A 27,097-nucleotide genomic window follows, 5' to 3' on the forward strand; every position below is an offset into this window, starting at 1 on the left:
TTTACCTACAGTGTAACACTGATTTAGTCTTGGCACTAATACAATTGTGAATAATTTGTATACTGTACAGAATAATAGTGTGACAGTAAGAAGGCAGATTTTGAGACATTTTGGTCACGACTTCAATGAGTGATTCCTGTTGTCGTACAGGCAAACCCAATCGTGCTTCACAAAAAAAAATAAAAAAATAAAACAGCCTACAAAAAGTATGCTGAAAACACCTCGTCTTCGGTTGGAAACCTTAACAGTATAGAGAAGGTAAAGAGGACGCAACCACCACATATCCACTATTAATGTCATTTCTTGTGAGACTTTTTATATTTTATACATCCTCTCTACAAAGACCAACGCTCAGAGTTGTGCATGATTCAGTTGGAAGACCACAATAATTAAACAAACATGCTAAACAGCATTGAACTCATCTTTCCACCAGTTAACATGATATTTCATAGTTGGAAAATGTCATACAGTTGCAAACACTGCTCATGATATACTGCATGTAAATCTACACTCTTAAGGACAAAATAGGATAGGATTTTCAAATCATAAGTGGAAGCCATTAATGGCAGAATTTTGAACACCACAGTTGGGAAAGCCAGATGTTTAAGAAGTCCCTCTGAGCATGATGGGACACCAAGGGTACAGCGAGGCAAGAGGAGAAAAACACTATTCAAAGACAGATTCTTAATGCCAACCCATTTCTTTCCAAAACATTATTAGAGGGTAAAATAAATGATTGTTGTCCATGAAAGAAGGTAGTTGGGGAACCTTGTCTAAAACCTTAATCAGAGGCTCAAATAGATTTTAAATGGTTTAAAACCACTTGATCAAAAAAGGGATTAAAAATGACATTCATTCAGGCTCACTTCAGCCGACTGTTAGAGACTTCAGCGTGTGGCCCAAATGGACATGTACTTGATAGTGTCAACAGGTCAAACGGAAAGACAACCAAAAACAAACATCTTTCAGTTACATATACCACGTGTTACTGTAACTTTACCACGGTATGGTGCAATGGTTCATCATTATCACAACACTGGCATTCTGTAGTCTAAAATAGAAATACTGGGATTACAAGTTATTTTAAGGCGGTACATAACAGAGTATTGTGTTTGTTTATTCTACGGAGGTTGTCTTGGGCCATATTTGGTTTGTCAGACATTTTTCAGCGTTACATTTAGACTTGCTTAGAAAACAAAATTTGTTTTAACAATAAGTTTGAAGACTTATCATAGATTAAGAGAATATACACTCACCGGCCATTCATTAGGTACACCTGTTTAACTGCTCGTTCATGCAAATATCTAATCAGCCAATCACGTGGCAATCAAGGACATTTAGGCATGTAGACATGGTCAAAACAACATGAAAGAATGGATCCATCCTGCCTTGTATCAACAGTTCAGGCTGGGGGTGGTGTGGAGATATTTTCTTGGCACACGTTGGGCCCCTTAGTCCAATCGAGCATCGTTTAACACAGTCACCAGATTTCAATCCAATAGAGCACCTTTGCGACGTGGTAGAAAAGGAGACTCGCATCATGTGTGATGCTCTTATGTCAAAATATCTGAAGGAACGTTTCCAGCATCTTGTTGAATATATGCCATGAAGAATGAAGGCAGTTCTGAAGGCAAAAGGGGGTCCAACCTGATATAAGCAAAGTGTACCTAATGAAGTGGCCGGTGAGTGTATTTATCACAGATTTGTTTTTGTTTTACCTACTTGACAAAGTGACACACAAAGTGATGCTTTGAGGCAAACAATGTGACAACACGAGTTTTAGCTATTAAAGTTATTGCTTCAAAAAGGTTCTATCAATGAAATAAACCTCCAATTAACCATGTTGGCACATATTTGTTTACAAACTGGTAGTCAGGAATTAAATAAGTACTGTATCTGAGTATTAGGAAAGGGTTCCAGTGTTCCTTTATCTTGAATGCTTGCCCTGAGCCAGCTGGCTGGTTTTCATGAGTACAGTTGTCACCCCAGTTACAGCTCCTCTTCCTAACCTAAAAAATAAAAAAAAGAACAAATTGATTATACAGTGGTTCAACGGCTTGTTGCACTTTATAATCAGTGCATCAAGCACACTTACTTTCATCGTCGGACTCAAAGCCAAAGAGTGCAGAGCAGGTGTTAAGGGCTTGGTGTTTCTGTAACTCTTCTAAGCTGCTGAAGGAGGAAAGACATTTGTCACAGCGCTGCCTGATCTTCTGTGCAGAGGCCACATTTTCCACCTGCTGCTGTTCTGGGACAGGCTCCATCTTTTTCTTATTGCTCCAGTAAGCATTTTTCCTTGGCGAAGCCTCATCAGTGGACCTCCTTTTGCGCATCGAGAGCCGAGATTCATCCAGGTAGGTGGAGGGTGGCGGCCGGATGAAGGGGGCTTTGATGAAAGTCGCATAGGCTGGATCTTCAGGTTTGAAGGTTTTGTGCTCAGTGATGTGTGGCTCTCCTAGTTTCTGCTGCACTCCCTCAGATATAGTGGACAAATCCTCAGGGTCTCGGACATTCAAGGGGTCCCACTCGATGGGCTTTCTTTTTCGACAGCTCTTACTTGGAGTTGCTGCAGCATTCCCTGTCCGGGAAGTGGAGATCTTCCCCTCTGACACTTGGTTTCTTGTCTCAGCCTCATGTCCATTAATGGTGGCTATGCTCTCATCCATGATCTCAGTTTTCACACAGTTTTCAGACAGGTTTTGATTACTGTCTGAGACTTCACAAAGCTGAGCTTCAGGTTTTATAATTACGTTCAAATCCTCAATACTATAGGCCACACCACGATCAAGGGCCGGACTCTCCCTCTGCTCCGTTTTATTCGGCAGCCACATCTCCTCAACCTTCATTCTCTGCTTCCACGGAGCTTCAGGATTTTGCTTCATCTGTCTGCTGAGTCCCATCTCTAGCTCCTCTCTTTGAGGCGCTGGGATGTAGTGTCTCCATTCATGGTCATAGAGACCTTGAAGGGTCGAGAATAGCTTCTCACAGTCTGCGACTGAACACTGAGGTCTGAAGGGCTGATGAGTTCTGACATGGTCCTTTAATTCCTGCAGCGTCAAAAAGCGCTGGGTACACTCCAGGTGGTAGCAGAAGTGCTGGAGAGCAGTATTGTGGAGCTTCATGTGGTCCTTATAATGCTGGAGGACCTGTATCTGCCTGTTAGAGGAAAGAACAGTCAGCACAATAAGCTCCCCTCAAAAACAAACTCACAATAACAGTAACTTCTATTGAATGTGCAAAAATGGTGGAATTTGAAAACAATTATTGTACAGTTGGCATCTAAGGAGAAGAAAATAATGGTTGTAATCCTGAATTTGCATCATGTGAACTTTGCCAGTTTACAAACATCAACCACTGGTTTGTCTTTAAAACTCGGGAATCCAAAAAGGCACCAAAACTTCTATTTATGCGAGGAAGATGCTCTAATCTCTACTGGGGTGTCATCACCCTCCACGTTTTACAGTATCTGCCCCATCAGAAAAGCGTGTTGTTGATTGATTCATAGCCTATATCGACGACGTTTCATTTACGGGATTGTCCGGTGCCGCCGGAGGTTCCGCCAGATGTCCCTCATCTGTCCAATTTGAGTTTTCTGTTGCACGACTAAAACAACTTTTGAACGAGCGCGTTCCACCAAAACAAGTTCCTTCCCGAGGCTATTTTGCAGAGGCGCCGTTGCTCCGTGCAACGCTTAGCGCCTGCCAAGACGACTGTGATTGGTTAAAAGAAATGCCAATAAGACCCTCCTCCTTCCTCCTCCGCAGCGCTGTGGAGGAAGGTCTGGCAAGTCTAATTGATTCATAACTTAAGTCTATTTCCACCATTCCTAATTTAGATGGACACTAGATGCAGAACTGGGAAATTATTTATTGCCAGCTATGCCAGATAAAATGGATGTTGCGATGTACAAGCCATCCAACTTCCCACCTTTTAATTGTACCTGTGCACAGCCAAAAAAAAAAAAAAGAATAATAGAGCAGATAAACGTGTAAAGATAATCATGTTAAACTCTCCACATAAGGAAGTCTGTGATGCCCACCATATTGTACGTCTTACCTAAAGCATATACTGCACTTGTGTTTGGCCCACACAAAAGTCTTCTCCAGCACCTTCTCTTCGTTAATGTGGCATTTGATGGCATGCTTTGTTAGTGTGGTGCTGATCCTCAAGAATACTCTGTCACAGGATTCTGAGGGGCACAGGTGATACGTGATGTCCACACCGTAGCCATTTTCTCCTGCTGGCTTCTCCTCCCCTTCCCCTTCTTCCTCCTTCACCAACACCGATGTATCTTTTACAATCACCAGGCCATCTTTAATGACCACCTGCTCATCCTTGAAGTCTACCTGCTTGAATATATTAGCGTCAGGGTTCTTGCACTTTTTGTGAAGCACAGATGTCTTTTTGATGAGGGTGCGGAGGTTCCTGATGATTCGATCTTCCCTCTTGAGGCTTGACACTTTGGTTTTGCCTCCGGGTTTCTGTTCGGGAGTTTTCTCATCCGAAATTGGAGTCTGAATTTCATCCTGAGGCTGACTCGGTTTTTTCATATCATCTACAATTCCATTAGCAGCTGGGGTGTCCTCAGTGCAAGGCTCCTTATCAGGGGGTTTCTGCCTGCACATTTCATCAATGTGGTCCAGGACGTGCTTTTCGGCAAAAGGGAACTGTTTGAAGCGTTTTCCACAGAGTATACATTTTAGTTTTCTACTTTTAAGGTGTGAGAGCGCATGCCTCATAACATTCAGGCCTTTATAGTCTTTGCGGCAGAAGTTGCAGTGGTACATCAAGTGGGCATACTTTTGAGTACGGAGTACTCTGTCCTTCCACGTTCTCTTGGCTTTTACCTGGAGGAAAAGAAAACAAACCACTGAAAGAAGTGCTACTAGTTTAACAGAAAAAGTCAGCAGAATATCAAATCAAATTCAAAACAAAAGATACTTCAATCCGCTCATGTCATTATATTTTCCTTACTTATATGCAGTCAATGCAAAATATTCTCCCTGAATAACCGTTTTCACAAGAAATGTGAGTTAACACGCACATTTCACTGCAGTAGTTTATTCAAAGCAAAATCCTGCTAATGCATCATCTAACAAGTAAGACAAGATACAGACACATTCATTTCTAAGACATTCTGGTAATTATGAATATACAAATATGAAATTCCTGGGAGGATAATTACAGACAAACAACTGACCTCAGTGTTTGACGCTTCTGTTGGTACTGTGGGTTTGGGCTCCTGTCCTGTGTCGCCATTAACCTCATTTGGTGCCGAGGATTCTGCAGGATGCAGTTTCTCACCATCAGGCTTTTTGGACTTAAGAGAGTAGCTGTGTAACATTGTTGGACAATCCAATAAGTCTAAGGGCGGACCATCAAGTTCAGGATCAGCTTCAACAGCAGGAACAGCAGCTTGAGGCTCACAGGGAAGACCTTCACAGAACTGTGTTTGAGATTCCATTTGGGTTTGTTCATTGAGACTGCTACCACAGACCAAGTCAGGATGTTTCTCAAGTCCATTTTCCTTCTCAAGATCATCCATTTGCTCACAATGATTCTCTTTCGGTTTGCTCATTTGTTCAAGTTCATTCTCCAGGTGAGGCATATCCAGCTCCTTGTCTTCTGTGTCAATCATCTCCTCAAAACCAGACTCCTCCTCTGTAAGGGACATTTCATTATCAGGGTAGGAGAGTTCCAGTTTCTGTAAAGGCTTCCGTCCCCGTTTTTTCCCTTTCACTTTCACCTTCTTCTCTTTAACTTTCACCTTCTTCTCTTTAACGGCCTGCACCTGCTCCAGCCTGGGAACACCCTGTAACCATCTTTTCTTCTGACCCTTCCGTTTCAAAATTTGGCTCTTCACATATCTAGACAAGTATTCTCTCTTGCGGGTTAGGGGGACTTTTACAGAAGATGAACTCTCCATGTTAGTGTGATCGTGTCGTAGTGAATACACAGGCTTATTGCCTAAAGAGGTGGATTTGAGATTGTATTTGATCTCTGGATCATCACCAAGGTCAGCCTCATCGTCAGACATAGTTTGGGTTCTCAGGCTTTTCCTCCATTTTCTCCTCTTCGGAAGAGCATTGTTTGATGGGTCAACACACTTTTCTGTCTTTCCATCCACAGTCTGCTCCTCTAGGAGGTCTTGGTTCACAAAAGCAGCTTCAGTGCACTGGCAAGAATTGAAACCTTGAGTGCAAGAGTCATTTATACACCTATTTATTAACAGCTCTTCACTGTATTCCTTCTCCTCTTCCTCCTTTATCTCAATGAGAACAGCAGCCTTCATGGCCTTGTCACTAATCAACTCCAAGCAGCGGTTCCTGAGGGTCAGGAGGTTCCAAAACTCAGGGTCAAAACACAGGCGCTCCTTGAGCATCTGGAAAACAAAGAAAACAAAGATGTAAAAGTCTTAGCCACAAATCATAATGCTAATATATCCAATATGTCATTATATCAGATCATATATGCCACTCTTCATCCCCTCCCACCTGCAGAATGTGGAAGCGAACACTGGTCCGGACAGGGCTGTTGTGGGGATGCGGCTCCTGGTCAGGATGCATGTAAAGCAGGCAGACAGTTCGGTAAGCTTCCAGGCTGCGTTCCTGGCAGAAGACCAGCAGGGCACACGCCCGACAGATCTCCAGGTCATGAGGTTGCAGGAAGGCGATGGTCTTGCAGATAAGGGACCGGGTTACACTGTCTACCTGCATGTCACTCAGCTGCAAGGCCCTGGCACAAAGCTCCACACAGACCTGGACTCCGTCAACCCCCAGCTGTCCAAATACAAATAATTAGGTAAAATGGTAGATAAGAGAATGAAATGTTTAGGGCCAAGATGAGAAAAAATACATATTCAATTTGACTCAAGACAAAACTGAAGCTGTGTGCTTCCAACAGTGTAAAGGGTGTTTTCATCTGACAGTCATCTTCCTCAGGTATGAGGAGCGTGTAAGATCCTTGTCAGATCGAAGTGTTTGTCAGTTTGTTCATACATGTTTCAGATGAAAGCTTCAAACTACGTGCAAAATATTTTCTCATCATTTGTCCTGAGAAAAAAAAACATGATGCCGAGATGTCATTCGCACCTCTGTGGTGACCAGCTTGATGAAGGGGAAGATGGCTCTGGCGTTAGTAGCCGAAGAAGCCAACTGCAAGCACTCGTCCAGGAAGCCATGTCTGGAGGGATGGGCCCTAAGATGCAACCTGCTCCAGATGAACACCAAGTCCCTGCAGGAGGCAGTGGATGACAAGCCAAAGACATCAGTTATGTGTTAATTAAGCAACTCCTGTTCTAATTCTTAAGGTCAGTAATCAGAGGCGGGATTGAACCACATCACATCACATCAAACTGTGCATCCTGACAACAGCTCCCCTTTCATACTACAAGATTAATCGTACACATACTGAGCAGACACTGGGTAAATTTAAAGAACTTAAAAGTAAAGGTAGTCTGATGTAGTATTAGGGGTGGTACATGTATTCGTATTGAACCGGTAGAACATGGAGAATACACGGTATAAAAATAAATAAAAAACTTGTGTGCAAATTAATTAATGTAATGCAGAACTACTGTTAGATACGCGTTTCTTTAGGACACCTAATCTGTAGCCCCCTCTGCTCTGAAGCTCCCGAGCTCCGCCTACATGTCGACGGTCCAGTGAGTGAGTCAGAGCTAGCAGCACTAAGGACAAGTAGCCTAGCCAGTGGTGAGTGGTGGCGACCCACAACAGTTAGAGGACCCGCCGGCCTCTTTAAGATCGCAAGTTTGGGAAAACTTCGGTCTCCCAGTCAGTTACAGTAGTACAGGCGAGAGAGTGGTGGATAAAACGAGGACTGTGTGTCGGCGTTGTTCAGCAGTTGTTGGGCATGTGAGTGGAAATACATCTGACATGCTAACGCATATCCGACGCCATCACCCAGATGTGCCAATCACTGGAACGAGACAAAAAAAAAAAAAAAAAACTGTCCAACTTCTCCTCCATACAGTGCTTAACCAGCCTTTAGATACACATACAAATAGGGCCAAAAAAAAAAAAAAAAAAAAATCACTGAAGCAATCGGAATTTACATGTCATCTTCAATGCGCCCATATTCACTCATAGAGGAACCTGGCTTCAAGTATTTGCTGCATGTACTCAAACCTTGTTACAACATGCCATCCCGTCCACACATGAGGGAAACTAGTCCCTTCCATATACAACCAAACCAACGTTGATGGAGCACGAGCTGTCAGCTGCAACCTCTGTTTCTTTAACGACTGATGGTTGGACTTTGTGTGCTACGGAAAGCTATCTCACGGTGACTGCTCATTTTATTGACTGAGTGGGAAATGAAAGCGTCAGTTATACCGACGCGGCCCCTGTATGAGCAGCATACAAGCACTCACCTAGCTGAGAAGCTGCAGGAGGTCGTGGCAGAGTGGAAACTAGAAAGGTATGCCTGTCGCACTTAATAGCGAGAATAATTTCTTTTAACTTTTAGTGGGGGAAGGTCTCACCTAAGTAGAATTTTTTTGTTTGTTATTATTCTATGTAATTTGCACTTTCATAAATAAGAGATGCTGTATTTCCAGTTTTATAGCTGATTGTCTTATTTTGTTTACAAGTTACAGATGGAGTCTGGAGATGATGTGGGGTACTTACTGTTTACTGTTTACATCTTACTTTACACACTTCAGGCTGTTGCAACTAGCTCAGGGGAGAGACTGGATGACACTAGGTGGTACAGCCTGAGACATGCACAAAAAAAAAAAAGTTGCCTTCTGCATTTTTGTTTTGCTTTTCCCTCCATTGTACCGAAACCGAACTGTGATGTCTGTACCGAGGTATGAACCGAACCGTGACTTCTGTGTACCGTTCCACCCCTATGTAGTATTAGTGTGATGTACATGTCTGAAGGTCATTCTTACCAGATGTAGTACATGTCTCCGTTGTGTAGCTGCTGGGTGAGGAAAGCTTTACAGAGAGACAATGGAAGCTCATCTTTTTCAACGCTCTCTGTGTTGCAGATGATCTCCACTGCATCACGGCCATCTATCTCTGCCATCTGAGGAAGGAGATACGTAGAAGCATATACATGCATAAAAAATACACCGACTACAAAATAAATCAAAATGCATCACTATCAGGGATACAGGGAATACAAGAAACTTGTGTTCAACTGGCTGCTCGTAATTCCAATGTCCACTGACCTCAATCACACAGCATTGACAAATTTCATTTTTGTATACCATCATAATCATGAGTTCAGTTTGAATCATTTATTAGATTATCACTGGCTGATATACATATTAGACTATTGATATCATAGTCCTATAGCTATCTGGAGAGAACATGCAATGCAATTTGTTTTCTTCCCCATTTGACTGGTGTTAACTATTTTTGTTTCTTGTTTTTAAGTATAATCATTTCCACCAACCACATCTCTGCCATCTGAGGGAGAAACATTTTCACCTACACAGCCCCACAATGCCTCAACTTCAAATCCTTTGCCACTCTTTGTCTCTTACCTCCTTGTGGAGGTGTTCATGCAGTGAGGCCTTGTAGAGGCAGGTCAGGTAGACCTGATGGAAGTACAGATGCTTTGCAGCCTCGCGATTTTCCAGGCAGCTTTTAGCCAGGGCCATGGCCTCTTGCATTCGTTCACAGGCACGCAGATAGCGAATCCGCAGCTCAAAGAATACTGGCAACTCTGAGCTTAAGTAGTCCTCAACTGCACAGGAGGGAATTACATGAGTTAATGTATATGATATGGTGTGTTTACATGTTGGCTTGGGTAATGTCAAATAGAGTAACACTGTCTGATTTTGGTGTCATTAGAATCCTATACTGGCCCTTGAGTGTTACTGATCTTCGATATGATGGTGATGGGTTTGCTGTACTGTAAAATCTTAGGTATATTATTTTTTAAGCATTACATAAACAACAGCTTAATACACAGCTTACAATCAGCTAATGGTTTTGCTTAAAACATTTTGTCAACTGCTGATGAGCTCAATACATTTTTAGGAGAAACTGGACTTTTGAAACAGCTATTTATCAAATACTGTAAATGACACATGACTATCAGCCATGACAGCCTGCAAGCAAAATTATTTTTGAACAAGTCAATAGAAAACAGCAACTCCATTTGTGTGTGGATTGACAGTGTGATAGTGATAAGGGCAGTGGTTCCCAAACTGGGGGGCCCAGAGTTATAACAGGGGGTGTCTTGAATTTAAATAATGCATAGTTCTGCTGCACTGCTAGAAAAGCATGGAGAAATTTGTTAAAGTGGTGCCAGGTAAATGAAAAGCAGACGATGAAGCTACACTAAACACCACAACTACCAAAACAAAGACAAGAAAATGCATAGTGGTGACTACAATTCGATCTAACCACTTGATTAGTTACGCACATGATCAATCAGCATTGCTGCTCCACAAAGCTGCGTGCTCACCTCTTCTCTTCTCTTCTCCCTGCATCTCTCCATTATGTTTATTGGTGACACAACCTCAGCGGGTCTTATCAGTAGCAAGTATGGTCGCAGGAGTGGGGTGACTCACTTTACAACGCAGTGTTTTCTGTGTGTATGCTATATCAGCTATTAAATATAGCGATGAGCCTACCCTCTTTTGGTGTCAAGTCTGCCTCCTTCAGGATTCCTTGCAGCACTGGATTCTCCCATGGGCCTCCCGCTTTGATGATCAGCTTCACATGCTGAAGGTAGATGTTCCTGTGCCTCAGGAGCTGCGAGTGGCACTCCTGCAAAGAGTGGCAAAAAAAAAACTGGTTCATTCAAATTTTCTTAAAGAACACACATCTTTTTTTGTGAAATGGCCAATCACAACAATGACTTTTAGGATTTCTTGGTTGGTTATTGCGTACTAAAATAATCTAAGTTAGAATGGACAGCCGGAGTAGCAGTAGTAAACACTCAAGTCGTTATTTTAAACAAAATTAATTGCGGTATGACCTACTGTCGGTTGGGTGCTGGTAACTTTTACTAAACACTCACAACTAACTAATGGCAGGTATGGCAGTGGGTCTTATGAAAGTGTGTTGTGTGAATAAGTAAGGATTGAGTTTGTCAGTTTCTGTCACCTGAAAGGAATCAAGAATGTCTTTTAAAGGCTCTTCCACAAATTCTTCTTTGCTGAAAAACAGCATCAGTTCAAAGAAGCTCCTGCAAAACAATGAGAGGAACATTAGTTTGCCAAAAAACATTTCACAGTAAGTGAGACATCTTAAACCATAAATTCAGCTCATCAAACCCTTAGCAGTTATTTTCCATGCAAGTGCTACTGTCAAAAAGTAAATAATGACCACATTGCTGTGCCACTATTAGCAGCTGATCCAAGCAAAACACTTTTTAGCTGTAGCTCTACTGGTCTACTATTAGTATGCTCCAGCATTTTCCTAAAAGCTTTAATGCGTAACTTTTTGATATTAATAAATGTCCGTTACGTTCAAGCCATTGCCAAATGAGTTGCTACAAAGCTAATTAAGACTATCAGCTCCACACAACTCTCTCTGTATTTCTCAGTATGGCTACGTTCAGAAGATTGGGGCGTCCGGTGACTTTCCCACGCAGAAACTCAAGTGAATACAATTACCTCTTCTGAAGAGTCCATCATGTTTTTTTAATCCTCCTGTCCTCCTTAGCTGCTAGCAACTGCATTGAGGAGGGGTGGTAGCGCATGCACGATCACGTAAGGCATGTATCATATGGACACGCCGACAATGTTGTTGTCATTACTTAGAATTCCTCATGGGGGCGACAGAAACTACGCACTATAGCTTTAACAATAAGCAAACAAGGCTGCCATGTCCACTACGGTATATGGTTTAGTTTTATATTACCTGTGTGGATATACAAAGTGTAGGCTAAGAATCCCTCAGTAAAACTCATACTCTAAAGGGGCTGTACTCGACTTTTAGAACATTACCATAGCAGTAAACACATATTTGCTATGTAAAGATAGAGGTTTATTTTTTTCAGTATTTTGAGTACAACCCCTTTAAGGCTAATTTGCCCCTTGAAAAATCAACAAACATTGTTTCAAGGAAAAAGGTAGCTAAATACCTTACACTCTTAAACACTGATTAATCATTGTTATTCAATTCATATAGTTGCTTTGAAGTTGACACATCATGCTTTCTGGTAATAGTTACTAAAATAAAATGCAAAAATAAAGTACGCCTGTTAATGAAATTGAATATTCAATTTGCATTGTAACAAACTACTTACAAGGCCATACTGCTGAGAACATAGTGGATGTGCTGACAGTCATCAGGGAAGGCAGCAGTGGCTTTAGTGAAACTGCAGAGTGCAGTGCGCAGCACCTTTAGCTGAGGGAGAGGAACTTGCCATTGCCCCGTGTACTCCTCAACCAACTGTGCAGGAAGAACACAAAATGTAGAAATATGAAATATTTTGTCATTTCAATATTATTTAATATTAAATATAATAGTTTATCTTACAAAGTCGTACAATTTAACTCAATGGGCTACAATTGATCACCACCTTTTTTTAATTGACCAGTTGCATTGTTTTATTTAAAATAAATAAATAAACTAAGCACATTCGGACATGGTTGGTTGCCTGAGCATGCCTACTATTGAAGTTACTTGTAAGTTCAGTGAGGTAGGGATGTTCAGTGCACATACAATGATTTCACAGTCGTGTGTCTTAAGGTAAGCCTTAGCTAACGTTAGTGTTTACGTTACTAACTTTACTGCTAATAACATGATTGCTATTTCTCGCTAGAACATCTAAATGTATGTTAACCTCGGCTCATACCGTTGACGTTAATAAGCTTAGCTTAACGTTAATTGACTAGCTAACGTATAAAGCTAACGTTAAGCATTATCAAATGTCAAGCAGATATATCGAGACACACGGGTACTACGTGAAGTGACATAGCAAGGAGCACAGTCGATATCTACATTGTGTTAACTATTTCTGTTGCTTTTCTGACGGGCTATACAACAGTAGCTAGCTTAGTTACACATAGCTAAAGCTAGTCTGGAGGCTAACGTTAGCTAGCGAAGCTAGTAGCATTAGCAATAAACAGACGCCGACTATGGAGAGACCATCAAGCAAAATGGAGTATAACATACCTCACAGAACTCAGAGCAATAGCCTTTGCTCTTCAGAGACGCCTCATCGCTGCAGTGTCTATCACACAGTGTGTCCAGAGCTAATTCAAGCCCGTCTGTTTCCAAATCACTTTCGGGGTCCGCCATACTGTCTGCTGTATCCAGCGCATAGTCAAAGTTGCCAGGTTTGTAAGGTAGCATCCTCCTATCCCCCACGACAAAACACTTCCAACCTGGCAACCCTGTAATTACAAACTCGTCTGCATTGCCAGACCTATCTCCACAGCTCAGTGGAACGCACTAATAAAGTTTATTGGGTTATAGACAATACACAACAAACCATCATCTCCAACCATTTAAAATGCCTGTTATAGATTAAATACTGATTTAAATAATATTATTTGACTAATGAAATGGGCCTATTGACAGAATCACACTGAGGAAATATGTGTAGGTAGCTTTATGTTGGCCCCTGTAAATAGGAGGTAAAAGTCAAATTGTCACATTATGCCATTGATTTGAGCCGGATATATAATATTGAGCAAAAACTGTAAATATCTTCATCTTCATAATTTCTGTCTGTGAAAGTAATTTCACAATGATCAGATTAGTATTGTCTTATAAATTATTTTAGGCCTAAGAAAAGCTTACTTTTACATATTCTTCTGTGAAAGAGGCATCTTGCCTTAACTTTTCAAAGCCCTCTCCAAGGAGTCATTTTATAGCCAAATAATGTCTCTTAAATTGCTGCCAATTAAAATAATACTGGTAACATCAACTTCAGTAAAGAGCATAAGTATTCCTGTTGTTTACTGTCAATGAGAAGGAAATTGGGGCAAAACATCTTTACCTCTGAGAACATCAACCACTTTTTTAGGGCCTGCCTAGGTGATTCAGGGAAAGGCATCCTGTTCTCCTTGCCATGTTGGAAAAAGAGAAACAACTTTGCCTTGTTTATGCCTGATGCCTGCATTACTTAGGCCTACAGCTATGCTGCTGCTGCTGTTGTATGTGTGCTATGGGGACTAGGCAGCCCCTTTCATAACAGATGTGGGCTCAGTGGGTTTGTGAAAGCACTCCACAAGCTTGTGTGTACATGCACATATACCCTCTACCTATACGTTTTATTTTTTTAAACTTTTTGAAACAAATTGCAGACTTCAGTTTGGTTAATAGGTGGTGCAGGGGCAAAAACCACTGTTGGGACCTAGGACTCTATTTCTGCCAGTGGTGTGTTCTGGAGAAGAGAAGAGTGTGAAGTCCCTGTTTTCATCCTAGTTGCTAGTGACACCCACCAGTTGTATGGGTTTCCTGCACAGGGTGCCTTAATTAAGGAGAAATAGTGTGGACTTCCACTTCTACAGCCTACCTGTGAGTTCCCTGAGCAGCTCCTTCAGCAGCAGACTGCTGCTCCCTCAGTGCAAGAAGGAGCGCTACCGCAGGTCCTTCATTCCAGCAGCAGTCAGACTCTTTAATGCAACTTCATAATGTAGCACTGCTAGCTGTTTCTGCAATATGAGCCATCACTGGACAATATCCTGCACTATGCACATTTATCTATTTATCACTCTTTGCTACCTCCAACTGTGCAATATGTCATCTCTATTCATCCGCACCTTACTCATCTGTATATCTGTGTTTATGTACTGTCTGTTTATATAAGGTTGTTTATTGTGTAAATACGGTTGTTTTATTACTATTATTATTATTATTATTATTATTATTATTATTATAACTAATTATATTCTATTTTTCCATTTCCATTTCCTATACTTCATGTATATTGTTTCTCCTATGTCTACTTATACTACTGTGTATTTGTGTTACTCTGATGTGTGTACATTTTTTCTTCTGAGCTGCTGTAGCACAGGAATTTCCCCAGTGTTGGATTAATAAAGTCTATCTTATCTTATCTTACCTTAGTAAATCTACCGACCGACAGGTAAAACAGAAGCGGCTGGCCCCACCATATGTGTATCAAAGGAACCACTTTCCTGCCTGCATCAGCTCCACAACAATGGTGTGTGGAACTGAGAACTTCAAACTGGTGAGAAAAGGTGGGAATAAAAGAGCTATTTTTCTTTCCTCATTTTTAAAATAGAAAACGGCATTTGAACATGATCCCCATAACAATAAGTTTGACAAGACAGAGAACTAAAAAAGAATGTTGGTGTTATTGAAGGCTAGTGGCTATGATGGGAGGGCTAGATACAATGGAAAAGGTTCACTATCACATATAGGCTACAGTGAATTAAGGCATTCAGTTTCTGGTTCAATGTACTCTTAGAATATTTCTTGTATAATAATAAGCAAATATATATTTCCATGAAACAGTCTATGTGACAGAGAGGACCTGCTCAATGATGCATATGTCTTTTTTTTAAATTATTTTCATTTGTTTGATGTATGAGGCCATATGAGCAATACCATATGTCCAGACCCAGAGAGAGAGAGAGAGAGAGAGAGAGAGAGAGAGAGAGGGATGTAGTTCACCACAGCCAACTGGAATGTCTGCAGTCTTTCTGCTATCCACAAGGGGGCGCCATCACATCAGAATATGGAAAATAACTGGTCTCTTCACATTTAACAGTCAGAAGATTGAAATATGGGGTTGCAATATATCCTATCAATGTTCATTCACACATACAGATTATCAGTTTGTTATAATTTATGTTGTTCCTGCTATCATTCTCTGCGTACACATACTGTACCAAATCGTCACTCAGAAAATGATCATTAACTCAGAAGAACGGGGAAGATCATTCATATGTGGGCTGTTAATTATTTATTATTGAGACAGAGAGAGACAAAGAAAGAAACAGTTTACAAATACTGGTCATACTGTCACTGATGTATGTGTGTGTATAACAAACTGTGTATTATCTCTCTGGCGTACAGTACACCCTCACACATGACTCATCCACAATATTTCCATCAACATATCGTGTGCCCTCTTGGAGGCAGTAAAGAAATAGTAGTTCTATTTCCAAGTACTTGAGTGGGATCAATGTAATGAGGATTTCTGCACCGGTGATTCTCACATTCATTGACCTAATGCTGGCTATTGCGTGGGAGTGAGATGGGATGGGGTGTTTAATGGCTCCAGGATAGATGTATAAATTAATGCACTAAATAAGTTAAAGAAACATAAAATGTTGTGCAAAACATCAATTAAAGTGGCAGTGTCTTATAGAACATGTAACCCCAATACCTTAAGCCCTCTCCAAAAGGTAACCTTTTGTTGCAAACTTATAACAAGCTCAATTTTTTTATTGGTCCCCAAGTAAATCTGATTTTAAAATTGTGAATGTTTTATTAATAGTATGATTTGGTCCTAGATCATAAAACATTTAATTCACATTGAAGGCATTCTTAGCTGTTTATCCTACACATTTATATCATGGTATGTTGAGTTCAGCGTTGTGAAATTTATGAATGGCAGGCAATAACTTCTTGCTTTCGGATTCTCAAATGAATTAAGCCAGTACATTGCCATTACCAGACAAAAACCTTTAACAATCTACAAATGTATAATTCATATCTGTTGGAGTGTTTTGCTGAAGACAAATCACATTCAACATTTTTTGTTAACAACCACTTCGACAGTCAATCAGATAAATATCACCCTCTATAATATAATGGCCACAGGAAATCACAACTTGGTATGCTGTGGTATTTTACACGTTAGCCAGCAGCTTGGAGTAGATAGAAGGGAGGTCATTAGATGGTATAGCTATAATGGTCAGCTATTTCAAGCTCCTTTAATGGGGCTGATCCTAATGCTCAGAACCCAAACCTCAAAGGTCAGCGATGGCCTATTTTCTAAAAACCAACATGTCTGTGTCCTTTCAAACACACCAATTAACATCAAGGAAATCTCAGGCTGTTCTATTAATAGCAGGACTTGGATTTCAACATGGGACTTTGCTTCAAAGCTCATTGCTGAGCTGGTGCCATTTAGGCTGTTGGGGTGTTTGGTGGAGATGGGAGTCAATCCTTATTGTCTCTCAGGCACATTTAGTCAGTATAGAGTCAGTATTCTCTGACCTCCTGCCAGTTACATGTGTACGTGTGGTGGTTTATGGGTATGATCATGCACAATTGTAACCATCAGAGGTAATGACTGCACCTAACAAGTCTTTGGAAAGCTTTTTTAAAGTCTTCATTAAAGATGGTGTAGATGAGGGGGTTGATTAGCGAGTTGAGGTAGCCCAACCATGTCAGAAAGTCAGCCATCTCCATCGAAGTACTACAAGAACTGCAGGTGTTAACGATCACCTCCTTGACAAAAAATGGCAACCAACAGATGACAAAGGCCCCTATTATCAACCCTAACGTTGATGCCGCTTTGCGCTCCCGTGAGCCTGAGATCCGTGGTCCTTGGTAAAACTGGCTCCGACGTGATTCACTACGTGAATCACTACGTGACTCACTACGTGACTCATGCCGGCGCTTCTTGCAATGGAAAGCCTTTACCGATACTCGCACCCGTTCACGTGGAGGCTCCTCAGTTGAGGGTTCAGAGAAAGACTTTTCTGGTGGGCTTATGGGCTCTGGACTTCGAGGTCCCCCAGCGTCGTCACCATCTCCAGCAGGGTAGGATGATGGGATCATGCTCCCATTAGTCATGCATGAGTGACGGCTAGCCCGGCTGGCCTCCCTGCGCATATACAGGGTCTGAGCGGCCCGATAGATTTTGTAGTAGAGGATGAGGATGAGCAGCAGGGGGATGTAGAAAGCTCCAAGGGTGGAGTACAAGGTAAAGGTAATGTGATGGTGCATCATGATGCACTGGTCTTCCTGCTCTGCATCCCCGCTGTAGTGCCGCCAGATTAGAGGAGGTAGTGAGATGAGGATGGACAACAGCCACACCACTGCCACCATCGCCCCAGCCCTGGCTCCCGTGCGTTTGCGGGAGTACTCCACTGCATCAGTAATGGCTCTGTAACGGTCAATGGCGATTGCAGCAAGGTGCAGGATGGAGCATGTGCAACAGGTGATATCCACACTCAACCAGATGGTACACACCACCTGGCCCATGTGCCAGGTCTCTTTCTGGATGTACATAATACTGAAGGGCATGACCAGCACAGCCACCAGCAGGTCGGTTACTGCTAATGAGCAGATGAGGTAGTTGGCTGGATGGTGCAACTTGCGCGTGACTGCAATAGCTGTGATCACCAGGCAGTTGAAGAATGTAGTCAGGATAGCCAGTACAGACAGGGTCAGTGAAAGCAGGATCTTACTGGGAGGGAGTTTAGTAGTCTCCAGTGTGTCATTACCACTGCTGTTTGTGGCAAACACCCCTTCAGTGTAACTGGGAAAATCCATTCTGCAAGCAGAATGGAAAGGGAGTTGGACATTAGACATAAGGGAGCAGGGAGCTTAGGGAAAAAGTATTTTCAAAAAATCCTTTTTCAGTAGATGACAAATCCTTTTGAGTCTGTAATTTTTGGAGTGCTGTGTATATTGTTGTTAGTTAATTTGGTTACAATATGGCATGTAATTTAATCAGTCATTCAGCATTTTAGCGCTATAAAATGATTGCAAGAATTGTACTATTCTTCCTCATCTTCTTTCTGCACCCCATACATAAAACATGCCAAAGTGGATAAAAAGTAAGTTTTCACTCAGAATGTGCTTTTAAAGATTATGCACTTTAAAGACTGTGCCCAAGGCCTGACAACATTAAATGGTTGAACATCTTTATTTTAACTTGCCCACAAAAGTTTTCCAAAAACTCTAAAAAGTCAAAATCTAGCAATCCAGTCCTACCTGTCTAGACTCTAATGTGTTGCATCCAGTTGGTTCAGTGTGCAGCAGGATCTGTCCTGCCTGCTAGTTCGGCCATCGCATAACCTCTGTTACTCTTAACACCTGGGAGAGAGAGAGAGAGAGAGAGGAATGAAAAAAGACAGCGTGAGAAAGAGATAGAGACAGAGAGAAAGAGAGAGGAGAATAGGGAGGTAAGATTGAAGAGAGAAAAAAGACTTAGAAGCAATACAGTAAAAAAACAAGCCAAGGACGAGTACACCTACACAGCAGATGAACGAATCGTGAATGCTCTCTCAAAAGCTAATGTTTGCATCTCTTTTTGAATTTCAGTCAACTCTCCAATTCATGTGAACTGCTTTCTGAATCTGTGGCTCTTATTTTAAGATGATCAATTGAGTATTCACCAATGTGACTTCTGCTCTTCCGATTAGGGTCAGTCTTACATAGCTCATTGGCTTGCATAATAATATTAGTACCCTGAGTTCATAACATCACAGTTGTAATGCTGTTTCAGAGGCTTTTCAAACTTAATAAGAATACGACACTTTGGTGGATAACTTTTTTTGGAATTATTTCCATGAACATACTTAGGCCTACATTTGAAGCCATACAACATCAGAGAAATATTCTGTCAGCTGATTCAATCCAAAAATATCACTCTTTTTATATGGGGAATATATTGGTCGAACAGCCACTATGATTGTTAGTATTATTGTCAGTGCAGCTATCCTTTACTCTCCGCCTTTCACAGTATCCTGAAGACATGAGTGGGAACTGTTGCTATAGAAACAACAAGAAGTACAGTACTTTTACTTAATGTGGCGATGGAGCAGAAGCAGCCAAATTCTGACTGTTGGGTCTCTCCTGAGACTGTTTGATCCCCAGAGTAGGTCCAGGGGGTAGATGGGTGGGTGAGCGGGGTACCAAGGCTACATGACAACGGAATGAGATGAGAGATTTCAGTTCACTTAACCTTAACAGATGGCAGTATCAGCTAATATAATTTACCAAGAAAACCCCTTTTTGACAAAAAGGCTAAAAGCAAAAATGTGTTCTTACTGTTGGACCATAGCTAACCCCATATATGGTATATCATTCTCATCATCATTACAATATTGAGCACATTATACAGTATAAATGTGTAGTAGCAGTGCAGAGGCATATCAGTATTGTTTCCCTTCTTCATTCAAGGTGTGGGCACTGGCTATCCCTTAGCCTGACTGAGTCACCTAGGTGCTCTTTGCTTAGTGTGTTGGTTTTATTGTATGAAACAAAGTGTTTGTAAAGCATACTGACACAACCTTTTAGATTATTGAAGAACCATAGCACTGTTTTTACATTATATTTCTTTAACTACAAATTATGTTTACTTTATATTTTTCCTGACAATGGCTCTGGCCTGTTAGCAAAGGTTTTCAAATAGATTTTCAGGGTTGGTGCAAGAAAATGACTTCCTAAAGTGAAGTCTCACCAAACACTTTAATTAAGCTCTTTGCTGAGAAGAGTCGGGCACAGTTCATTACGCTACACTGCAAAATACTTTCAAAATGTAAATGGTTTCATAGCTATTCTAGAACAATTTGGTGTGGACCAATAAAGAGTATTTGCTTCTTCATACCTGTAATTTAAGTCTTTAAAGACAACAAAATTCTCTTCCTCTGAGTGTGATGCAATTATACATGCCTTCCCATTTACAGTACCCTCGAATGAATTTGGAAATAAACAGTACTTGATATGCAGATCACTTTGCTCAGATAGATATATAATTACTGCTGCACATCTGTTGTGCTCGATGTCACTGCACTGACATATTCTGAGCCATGCATCTGAAAATAGTTCTTTTTTAGGTTTTTGTGCACAAACATATATTTAAATAGACAGCATGGGCTCAGCGGGGCGTGTGTATGCATGTACAGTATTTAGGCTATATGCGGAGATTGACAGTATGCGTTAACAGTGTCATAAGGTGCAACAAAGAAAATCATCTGCTTTTGTCTCTAAAAGTTCTAAAACACAGGCGTTCTGTTCAAGGCCATCTTAAGATAAGCTCCAGTGAGCCAGAGTGAGTCGGCTCTCTGCTTTATTCAGAACAAAACCCAGTGCCCTTGCATGAATTCAGCAAAACAGGGAAAACAGCTTCATTCACTGACTGATGGTCACATTGTTTTTAAATGATATAGTAACTTTCAAGTTTGTTTTGTATGGTGTTGCTACAGAACATTATTTTCTTCATTAATTATCTACTGATTATGGAGAAGGTGATAAGAGATAAGAACCAGTAAACCCTGATTTTGTTCAGTAGATTTTACGATATTGGCAGATTTATTCAGCACTCAAATAATAATACTTTTCAAAATCAATTTGAGTTGGTTATTATGGGACTGTAATATCAAGCTACAGAAATACTGCATGATGATGCTTCTGCAGTCTACAAGTAACAGATTAAGGTTGTGCAGATAATGAGGAGGCTGACAAAGCAGAAACGTGTCAAATATGTCCTCCACATTCAGACATGAAGATATAAAGATTAGTTTATTCCATTCTCAACTCTTGCTTACAGCTCAAACACATAAGCAAACACCCTTAGATACACTGTAAACTCACACAGACATGTATACATACAGTATACTGTATGCACACACATACAAACCCCAACTTTACTCTAATTTCAAAAGGATTGCAGTCACCGAAAAGAATGTCAACCCCCCGACATTCAATCTCTCTCTCTCTCTCTCTCTCTCTCTCTCTCTCTCTCTCTCTCTCTCTCTCTCTCTCTCTCTCTCTCTCTCTCTCTCTCGCTCTCTCTCTCTCTCTCTCTCTCTTACAAGAAAAGGGAAGCTGCAACCGTCACATGAAGTACAATCTCTGAAACGCGTTTCCTAAGCAGGGCATCAAGCTGCCAAGTGTAGTTGTTAAGGAGGAGAGTTGTGAAAAAGCTGACTGACAGCCTCTGGAAAGATGCAAAGTAGATGACTTACTGCAGCACCTGACGGCACAGCAACTCTCATTCATTTGCCAGTCTATCTGTCTCTTTATCTTTTTTCATCTGCTGTGTATTTAATTTGGTTGGGGAGGTAAATGACAAAGTTGGCAGGTAGTAATACCGCAAAGTGCTTCCTCTAAGAACATGAAATACTGTTTTTGTTTTGTCCTGAAACTAAAGTGGAAAGAAGTGGAATACATAAGTGAAGGTAAATATGAATTATACCATTCTGGTACAGAAAAACACCCTACATAAAAACATGGCCATGATAAAGTAACATAATAAAGTGTATTTTTTTGGAATGTTAATGGCATGGGAGGATTTGAATAAGTAAAAGGCTCAGTAGAGGGCTGAATACTTAAACCTTCCCCTAATATTTTAATAGTCTTTTTTCCCATTCAACTGCTATTCATTTTTAATCACATTTTTACAGATGAGACCACTAGCAAGTCCACATCAAGTATTAATAAAAAACTAAAAAAAAGTACTAGTGACTAGTATTTGGGATTATAATGACAAGTGTCTAAAAGACAATATCTATGTGCTAATTGCTAATGTGTGTACTCACTGTCCTGCATTTCACAAAAGGGTTGATATCATTCCCATTACCCTGAGTGGGCTAAACTGCTGTCATGCCCACTTTGCAGCATGCACTGTTCTCACTCATTGACTTGTGTCCTCATTTCAAGCTGGACTGGATCACTTCATGACGTACGCTGCACACATTTGGATGTTTTCATATTTAACATTCTTTTTCAGTGATTTCTAGTGTTGAATGATATGGTTTTAAGACACCTCAGTGCATCACATCGAATGGTCATTTTTACCTCATCTTTCGCACTTTGTGGTGTGCTGTGTGTAAATATTTGGAATTTAACTGTAAAGATTCTCAAAATCATCACCATCATCAGTGTATGTGCACTGGAGGCTTCTAATTATACTAGATATTGGACCATGATTGATTGGCCAAACTAGTTGTGATGTCATAAAATCGTGCTTATGCTTGTGCTGTGCGTACACATCTTAGATAATAAGGAGAGACTTTCCCCCTTCAGCAGGTAAAAGTGAAAACAGCCTTCTAGTGTCAAAGTCTGCACATAAATCATTCTGTACAGTGAAACATCCGAATGAAGTAACAATAAGTAAAACACATTTTTCAGTGGAGGACGTTTAGTAATGTTTGTGTTGACTGAACCCTTTTTTTTAAAAGATTATTTTCCAGGCCTTCATGGTCTTCAATTGACAGGATAGAGTTGAAGACATGAGGAGAGAGAGAGGGGGGACGACACGCAAAGACCCATGGGTCGGAGCCGAACCCTGGCTGCCAAGGCCTACATGGGGCGCACACTCCACTGGGTAAGTTAGTGGTCGGCGCTGACTGAGACGTTTAATCATCTTTCAGTATTCTACAGTGCTGAAAAGGATCTATTGGTTCTTGTAAGTATCTGTGGGTCTGTACGTCTATTTTTTGTGAAGTTGCTTAATGTGTGCCCCTACACTCAACCTGGGATGTGAATGCAGTATAGATATTAGAAGATATATATAGAATTTCCTTATTTTGTACTTTTGGCTAAGGCTGATTAATATACATCCATGCATTAGCTTAAACTGACTCATTTCAATGAAGCAACATACAGGACAGCCATTACAAATATCTACACCGTGAAAGACTGGTAATGCTTCTGGGAAGTTGTTGGTGACGTACAGTATGATCATCCAGCTTGTGTAAATAAATCTTGCCTCAGTGCTCTGCTGCTGTCACGTCATGCGTGAGTATGGAAGGAGAAGGTAAAAAGCACATTTACAGAGGAGGATGAATTCTTTCAAACGTTGAGAGACATCTTATTTGAGCTTATGTCACTTTTTTTTAATTTTTTTTATATATAATTTTTTTTGTCAATGTTATTTCACTCGCTATTGTTGTGCCGTTCACTTTAACTTGTAGAGCACTTTGTTCGACTCCGGTTGTTTTTAAATGTGCTATTTAAATAAACTTGACTTGACTGAAAGACATGAATTTCACCAAAAAATAATCTTAAAAAAACTGTAAGTTGAGTCCAGGTCAGAATCAGAAGCGAGCTTGACAAAGGGTTAGGGGTTAGGGTTAAAACCCCTTGCATTTAGACGCAAAACATGGTAGAATTTATCGTTATCTGTCTTCAACAGATGATGGTGAGAATGCCTCAATTAGCAGCTATCAGCTCATACTTTTGGTGATTTCACTAGAAAGCACACATACAGCATGTGGTACAGCAGATAATGTGAAAAATCACTCTGATTAGACATTCTCCATAATTATAAAAAGCTTCCGCTCAAGCCTTTATCTAGCGAGCAGTGAGTTTGGAGCCACATTAACAATACAAGTGTGACTATAGCAATACATGCCAAAAGCAGTGTACTGAGTTTAAAATCAATGGGTAATTGTTACTGGTGTCCGTCATCAACAGTTTATTTTAGACTCCATGAAGCAGGCATTCCCTTTTAGCTGATGGAGTCCCTTTGAAGCTGCCATTAACAGGCTGACGTACAGTTTACCCTGATAAAAAGCCCCTACAGGATTTTACACTTTTTAACTTTGTCAAAGACAGCAATACATAAGGGTCTTTAAATCAAGGTACAGCAAAACAATCACACAAACATAATACTAGTCGGTTAATTCTCCGCTCTTCTCCAATACAACTGTGACAGACAAGGTCAATGTAATATGAATAGGTTTGCCCGTAACACACAATGCAAATTAGGATGAACTCGGTATAAATCAGATAATATATTAAATCAGGTGGGCATGAGTTAATACATTCTGGGAATAGTGTTAAATTGCCAAATTGGATATAATTTGGAGATAAAAATGTGAGTTTTCAAAAGACTAAACTTGTCAGAAGGCTGAAACACCAGCCAGACACATCGGAGCTATTTACTTCAAAGAAATCGTTTTTTCTACAGCCAGGAAAGAGCAGAGGTTGTTATATCTCACCAAATGATATTTTTTTTGAATGTTTAACACAGCAGGTGTGTAGTTTGATATAATTAATGGTCTGATACGCTGTTATCCCAAATTAGTTGACTTCACTAGAAATTTGTTGTTACACAAGGTTGTATTAACACAGAGCGGTAAGTTGATGCAGTAGACAAATCCAGTTTACTTTAGTAGTCATTACTAAAAATCATTAGTAAACATAGTTTATTTTTTTCTGGAGTCACGTTGTCTGAAATAAGATGTTAAGTTAAACATGTAAACAAACAACAGATATAAAAGATTAGGCTACTTATCACTACTAAATAAATAACTTCTTTGTATACAAATTATTTTCCTTTATGTTGGTATGAGTTTAAAAATGATATATTCAACATATTAGTTCCAAATATAACAAAGGAAAACTATCAACCCATTTTAGATTTGCGTCGGGTGCGAGAGTCATTTATCCCGCTGGTATAATAGCAACAGCGCCCGAGATCCGCACACAAAGCTACTTGCTTTTGGCGTTTGATACTTGCGTTTCAGATCGTTAAAATAGGGCCCTGAGACTCAATTAATGTGATTAAAAAGCTCCAAATGGCTGCGTAGGTGCTATGCTCAGTCATTTATTGAAGTTAATATCACAATACTACTCATTAATGTAGCTTTAAGTTAGTGCATAAATCAATATGTTAGTATTAACCTCATATTATTTCTTAAGCATAAACAATGACTCTTTGCAAACATCAAACATGAGTTTGTACAGCAACCGTTCTCTCAGTCAGATGAATACACTGTGGCTGTATGTATACTCAAATTCAGAATTGTCACATACTGTATTTATATGCACATACTAAACATCTTTTCTTCATTTAAAAAGTGCCTTATGTAAAAATAACATCAACCACGCACGCACGCACGCATGCACGCACGCACGCACGCACGCACGCACGCACGCACACACACACATACATAAGCCTAAAATACTGTCATAATCAGTGTACCTCATGCATAGTTCCCTAAACCAGCAGGAGCTAATACCTTATTATGGACTGGGTTGAGCCAATAAAGCAAATGGCTAAACTAATGGGAGGTCGATGTAAAAATACATAATTCATGTGGAAAGGGAATTTTTAATGGCCTTTAATGGCATGTCCTCATACGACTAACATCAACACTATGAGAAGAATAATGTGGATTGACGTTTCTTGATTTAAAAAGTTTGCTGTTCAACAGCAAACTCTGATGTCTCAGAAGTCAGGTTGTCCCTGAATGCATCAACAGCATTGCAATGTAATAACATAAATATTGCCACATAAACAGGGGCGGAGCCAGACGATATAAACATTCGGGGCTTAGCTCCAAGATTTTTGGAGATTTTTTTCCCAATTACGTCAGCTAAATGCACTATTTTTCAGGCTGTTTGAGATAATAGAATGCCTAAAATTCTATACACTATCTGGGAAAATGATGATAGTTACTCAGTAAAAAAAAAAAAAATCACCCAGTAGAGCCTACAACCTATTTTGTATTTAATTGTTCTCCAGCTGTAATGAATCCAAAACACCAAAAATGTTAAGGATGACTCATTTTCACCCCTGGCAACTAAAAAGAGGCAACCATTATCTGACTATTTTAAAGTTAGCCTACATAGGTAAAATTGGAATTTGGTGTAAACATCATTACTAATCTTAAGAGTTCAGTTCTGTTTAGTTTGTGCTTAGCTGATAAATTTGCTACATCAGAATCCATGAAATGGAAAAAAGAACAATTGAAGCTTTAACTGCACAACAAGGTTTATCGTGTATTTTTAAACAATACACAAGTATTAATAATGTAATATAATAAAACAATAAAAATCTGTTTTAAAACAAGAACAATTTATTAAGTCATGCATTTCAATTTATACAAAAATTATCCTTAACAGGTAAAATAGAAACTTAGAAAGAAAGCAATACAGGTGAGGATGAAGGCCAGGTGAGGAGGGTAGTGATGGTGTCGAGAGGAAGAAGAGCGGCAGCACTTCTAATAATCCTGCAAGAAATGATAAGCACAAATCAATCAGAGGCAAAACATACAACTAATAATCAAACAAACCTAACCTAACACCTTTTTAGGGGACATTTTTTGGCCTATGGCCTACCCCCCTGTGTACATGTCTCTATTAGCAACTAATTTCTCTTAATAACAACTAATAATGTTAACTCGCTAGCTAGCCAGCAATACAGTCACTTAACTCAAGTGTTACAACAGCGGATTCACAAACCTGCAACACTTGTCCGCGGTTCATCTGACGCT

The 27,097-nt window shown here is 40.3% G+C and overlaps 2 protein-coding genes and 1 long non-coding RNA gene across 5 annotated transcripts in view; 1 reads left to right on the forward strand and 2 right to left on the reverse strand.

The window, feature by feature from the left end:
- On the reverse strand, window positions 1-13,300 carry LOC116037694. Of its 2 annotated transcripts, none has more exons than XM_036003967.1 (12): window positions 13,107-13,300; window positions 12,235-12,380; window positions 11,088-11,169; window positions 10,613-10,748; window positions 9,515-9,717; window positions 8,915-9,051; window positions 7,092-7,233; window positions 6,495-6,779; window positions 5,201-6,382; window positions 4,057-4,847; window positions 2,085-3,156; window positions 1-2,005 (listed from the first exon to the last, which is right to left on the reverse strand). In XM_036003967.1, exons 1-12 carry the CDS (start codon window positions 13,284-13,286, stop codon window positions 1,928-1,930), a joined length of 4,434 nt encoding a protein of 1,477 aa, XP_035859860.1. In that variant the 5' UTR covers window positions 13,287-13,300; the 3' UTR covers window positions 1-1,927. The 2 variants fall into 2 exon arrangements, with proteins under 2 accessions (XP_035859860.1, XP_031137519.1); XM_031281659.2 differs by having other exon boundaries at window positions 1-2,009; window positions 2,096-3,156; window positions 13,107-13,298.
- Window positions 8,355-17,831, forward strand: LOC116037697. Its single transcript, XR_004101930.2, has 3 exons — window positions 8,355-8,577; window positions 12,051-12,057; window positions 17,821-17,831. It is a non-coding gene; the product is annotated as an uncharacterized LOC116037697 (long non-coding RNA).
- Window positions 15,843-27,097, reverse strand: part of htr1fa (5-hydroxytryptamine (serotonin) receptor 1Fa) — a 24,631-nt gene continuing 13,376 nt past the window's right edge. Inside the window, exons 2-4 of one of the 2 annotated variants that reach the window (XM_031281667.1) lie at window positions 19,668-19,789; window positions 18,861-18,962; window positions 15,843-18,417 (exon numbers count right to left, since the gene is read on the reverse strand). In XM_031281667.1, coding sequence (XP_031137527.1) covers window positions 17,196-18,416 — 1,221 coding nt within the window. In that variant the 5' untranslated portion in view covers window position 18,417; window positions 18,861-18,962; window positions 19,668-19,789 and the 3' untranslated portion in view covers window positions 15,843-17,195. The remainder of the gene's footprint in view (window positions 18,418-18,860; window positions 18,963-19,667; window positions 19,790-27,097) is intronic. The other variant, XM_031281669.1, reaches the window with a different exon arrangement.

This window comes from Sander lucioperca, chromosome 8, assembly GCF_008315115.2.
Source record: "Sander lucioperca isolate FBNREF2018 chromosome 8, SLUC_FBN_1.2, whole genome shotgun sequence".
Lineage (NCBI taxonomy): Eukaryota > Metazoa > Chordata > Actinopteri > Perciformes > Percidae > Sander > Sander lucioperca.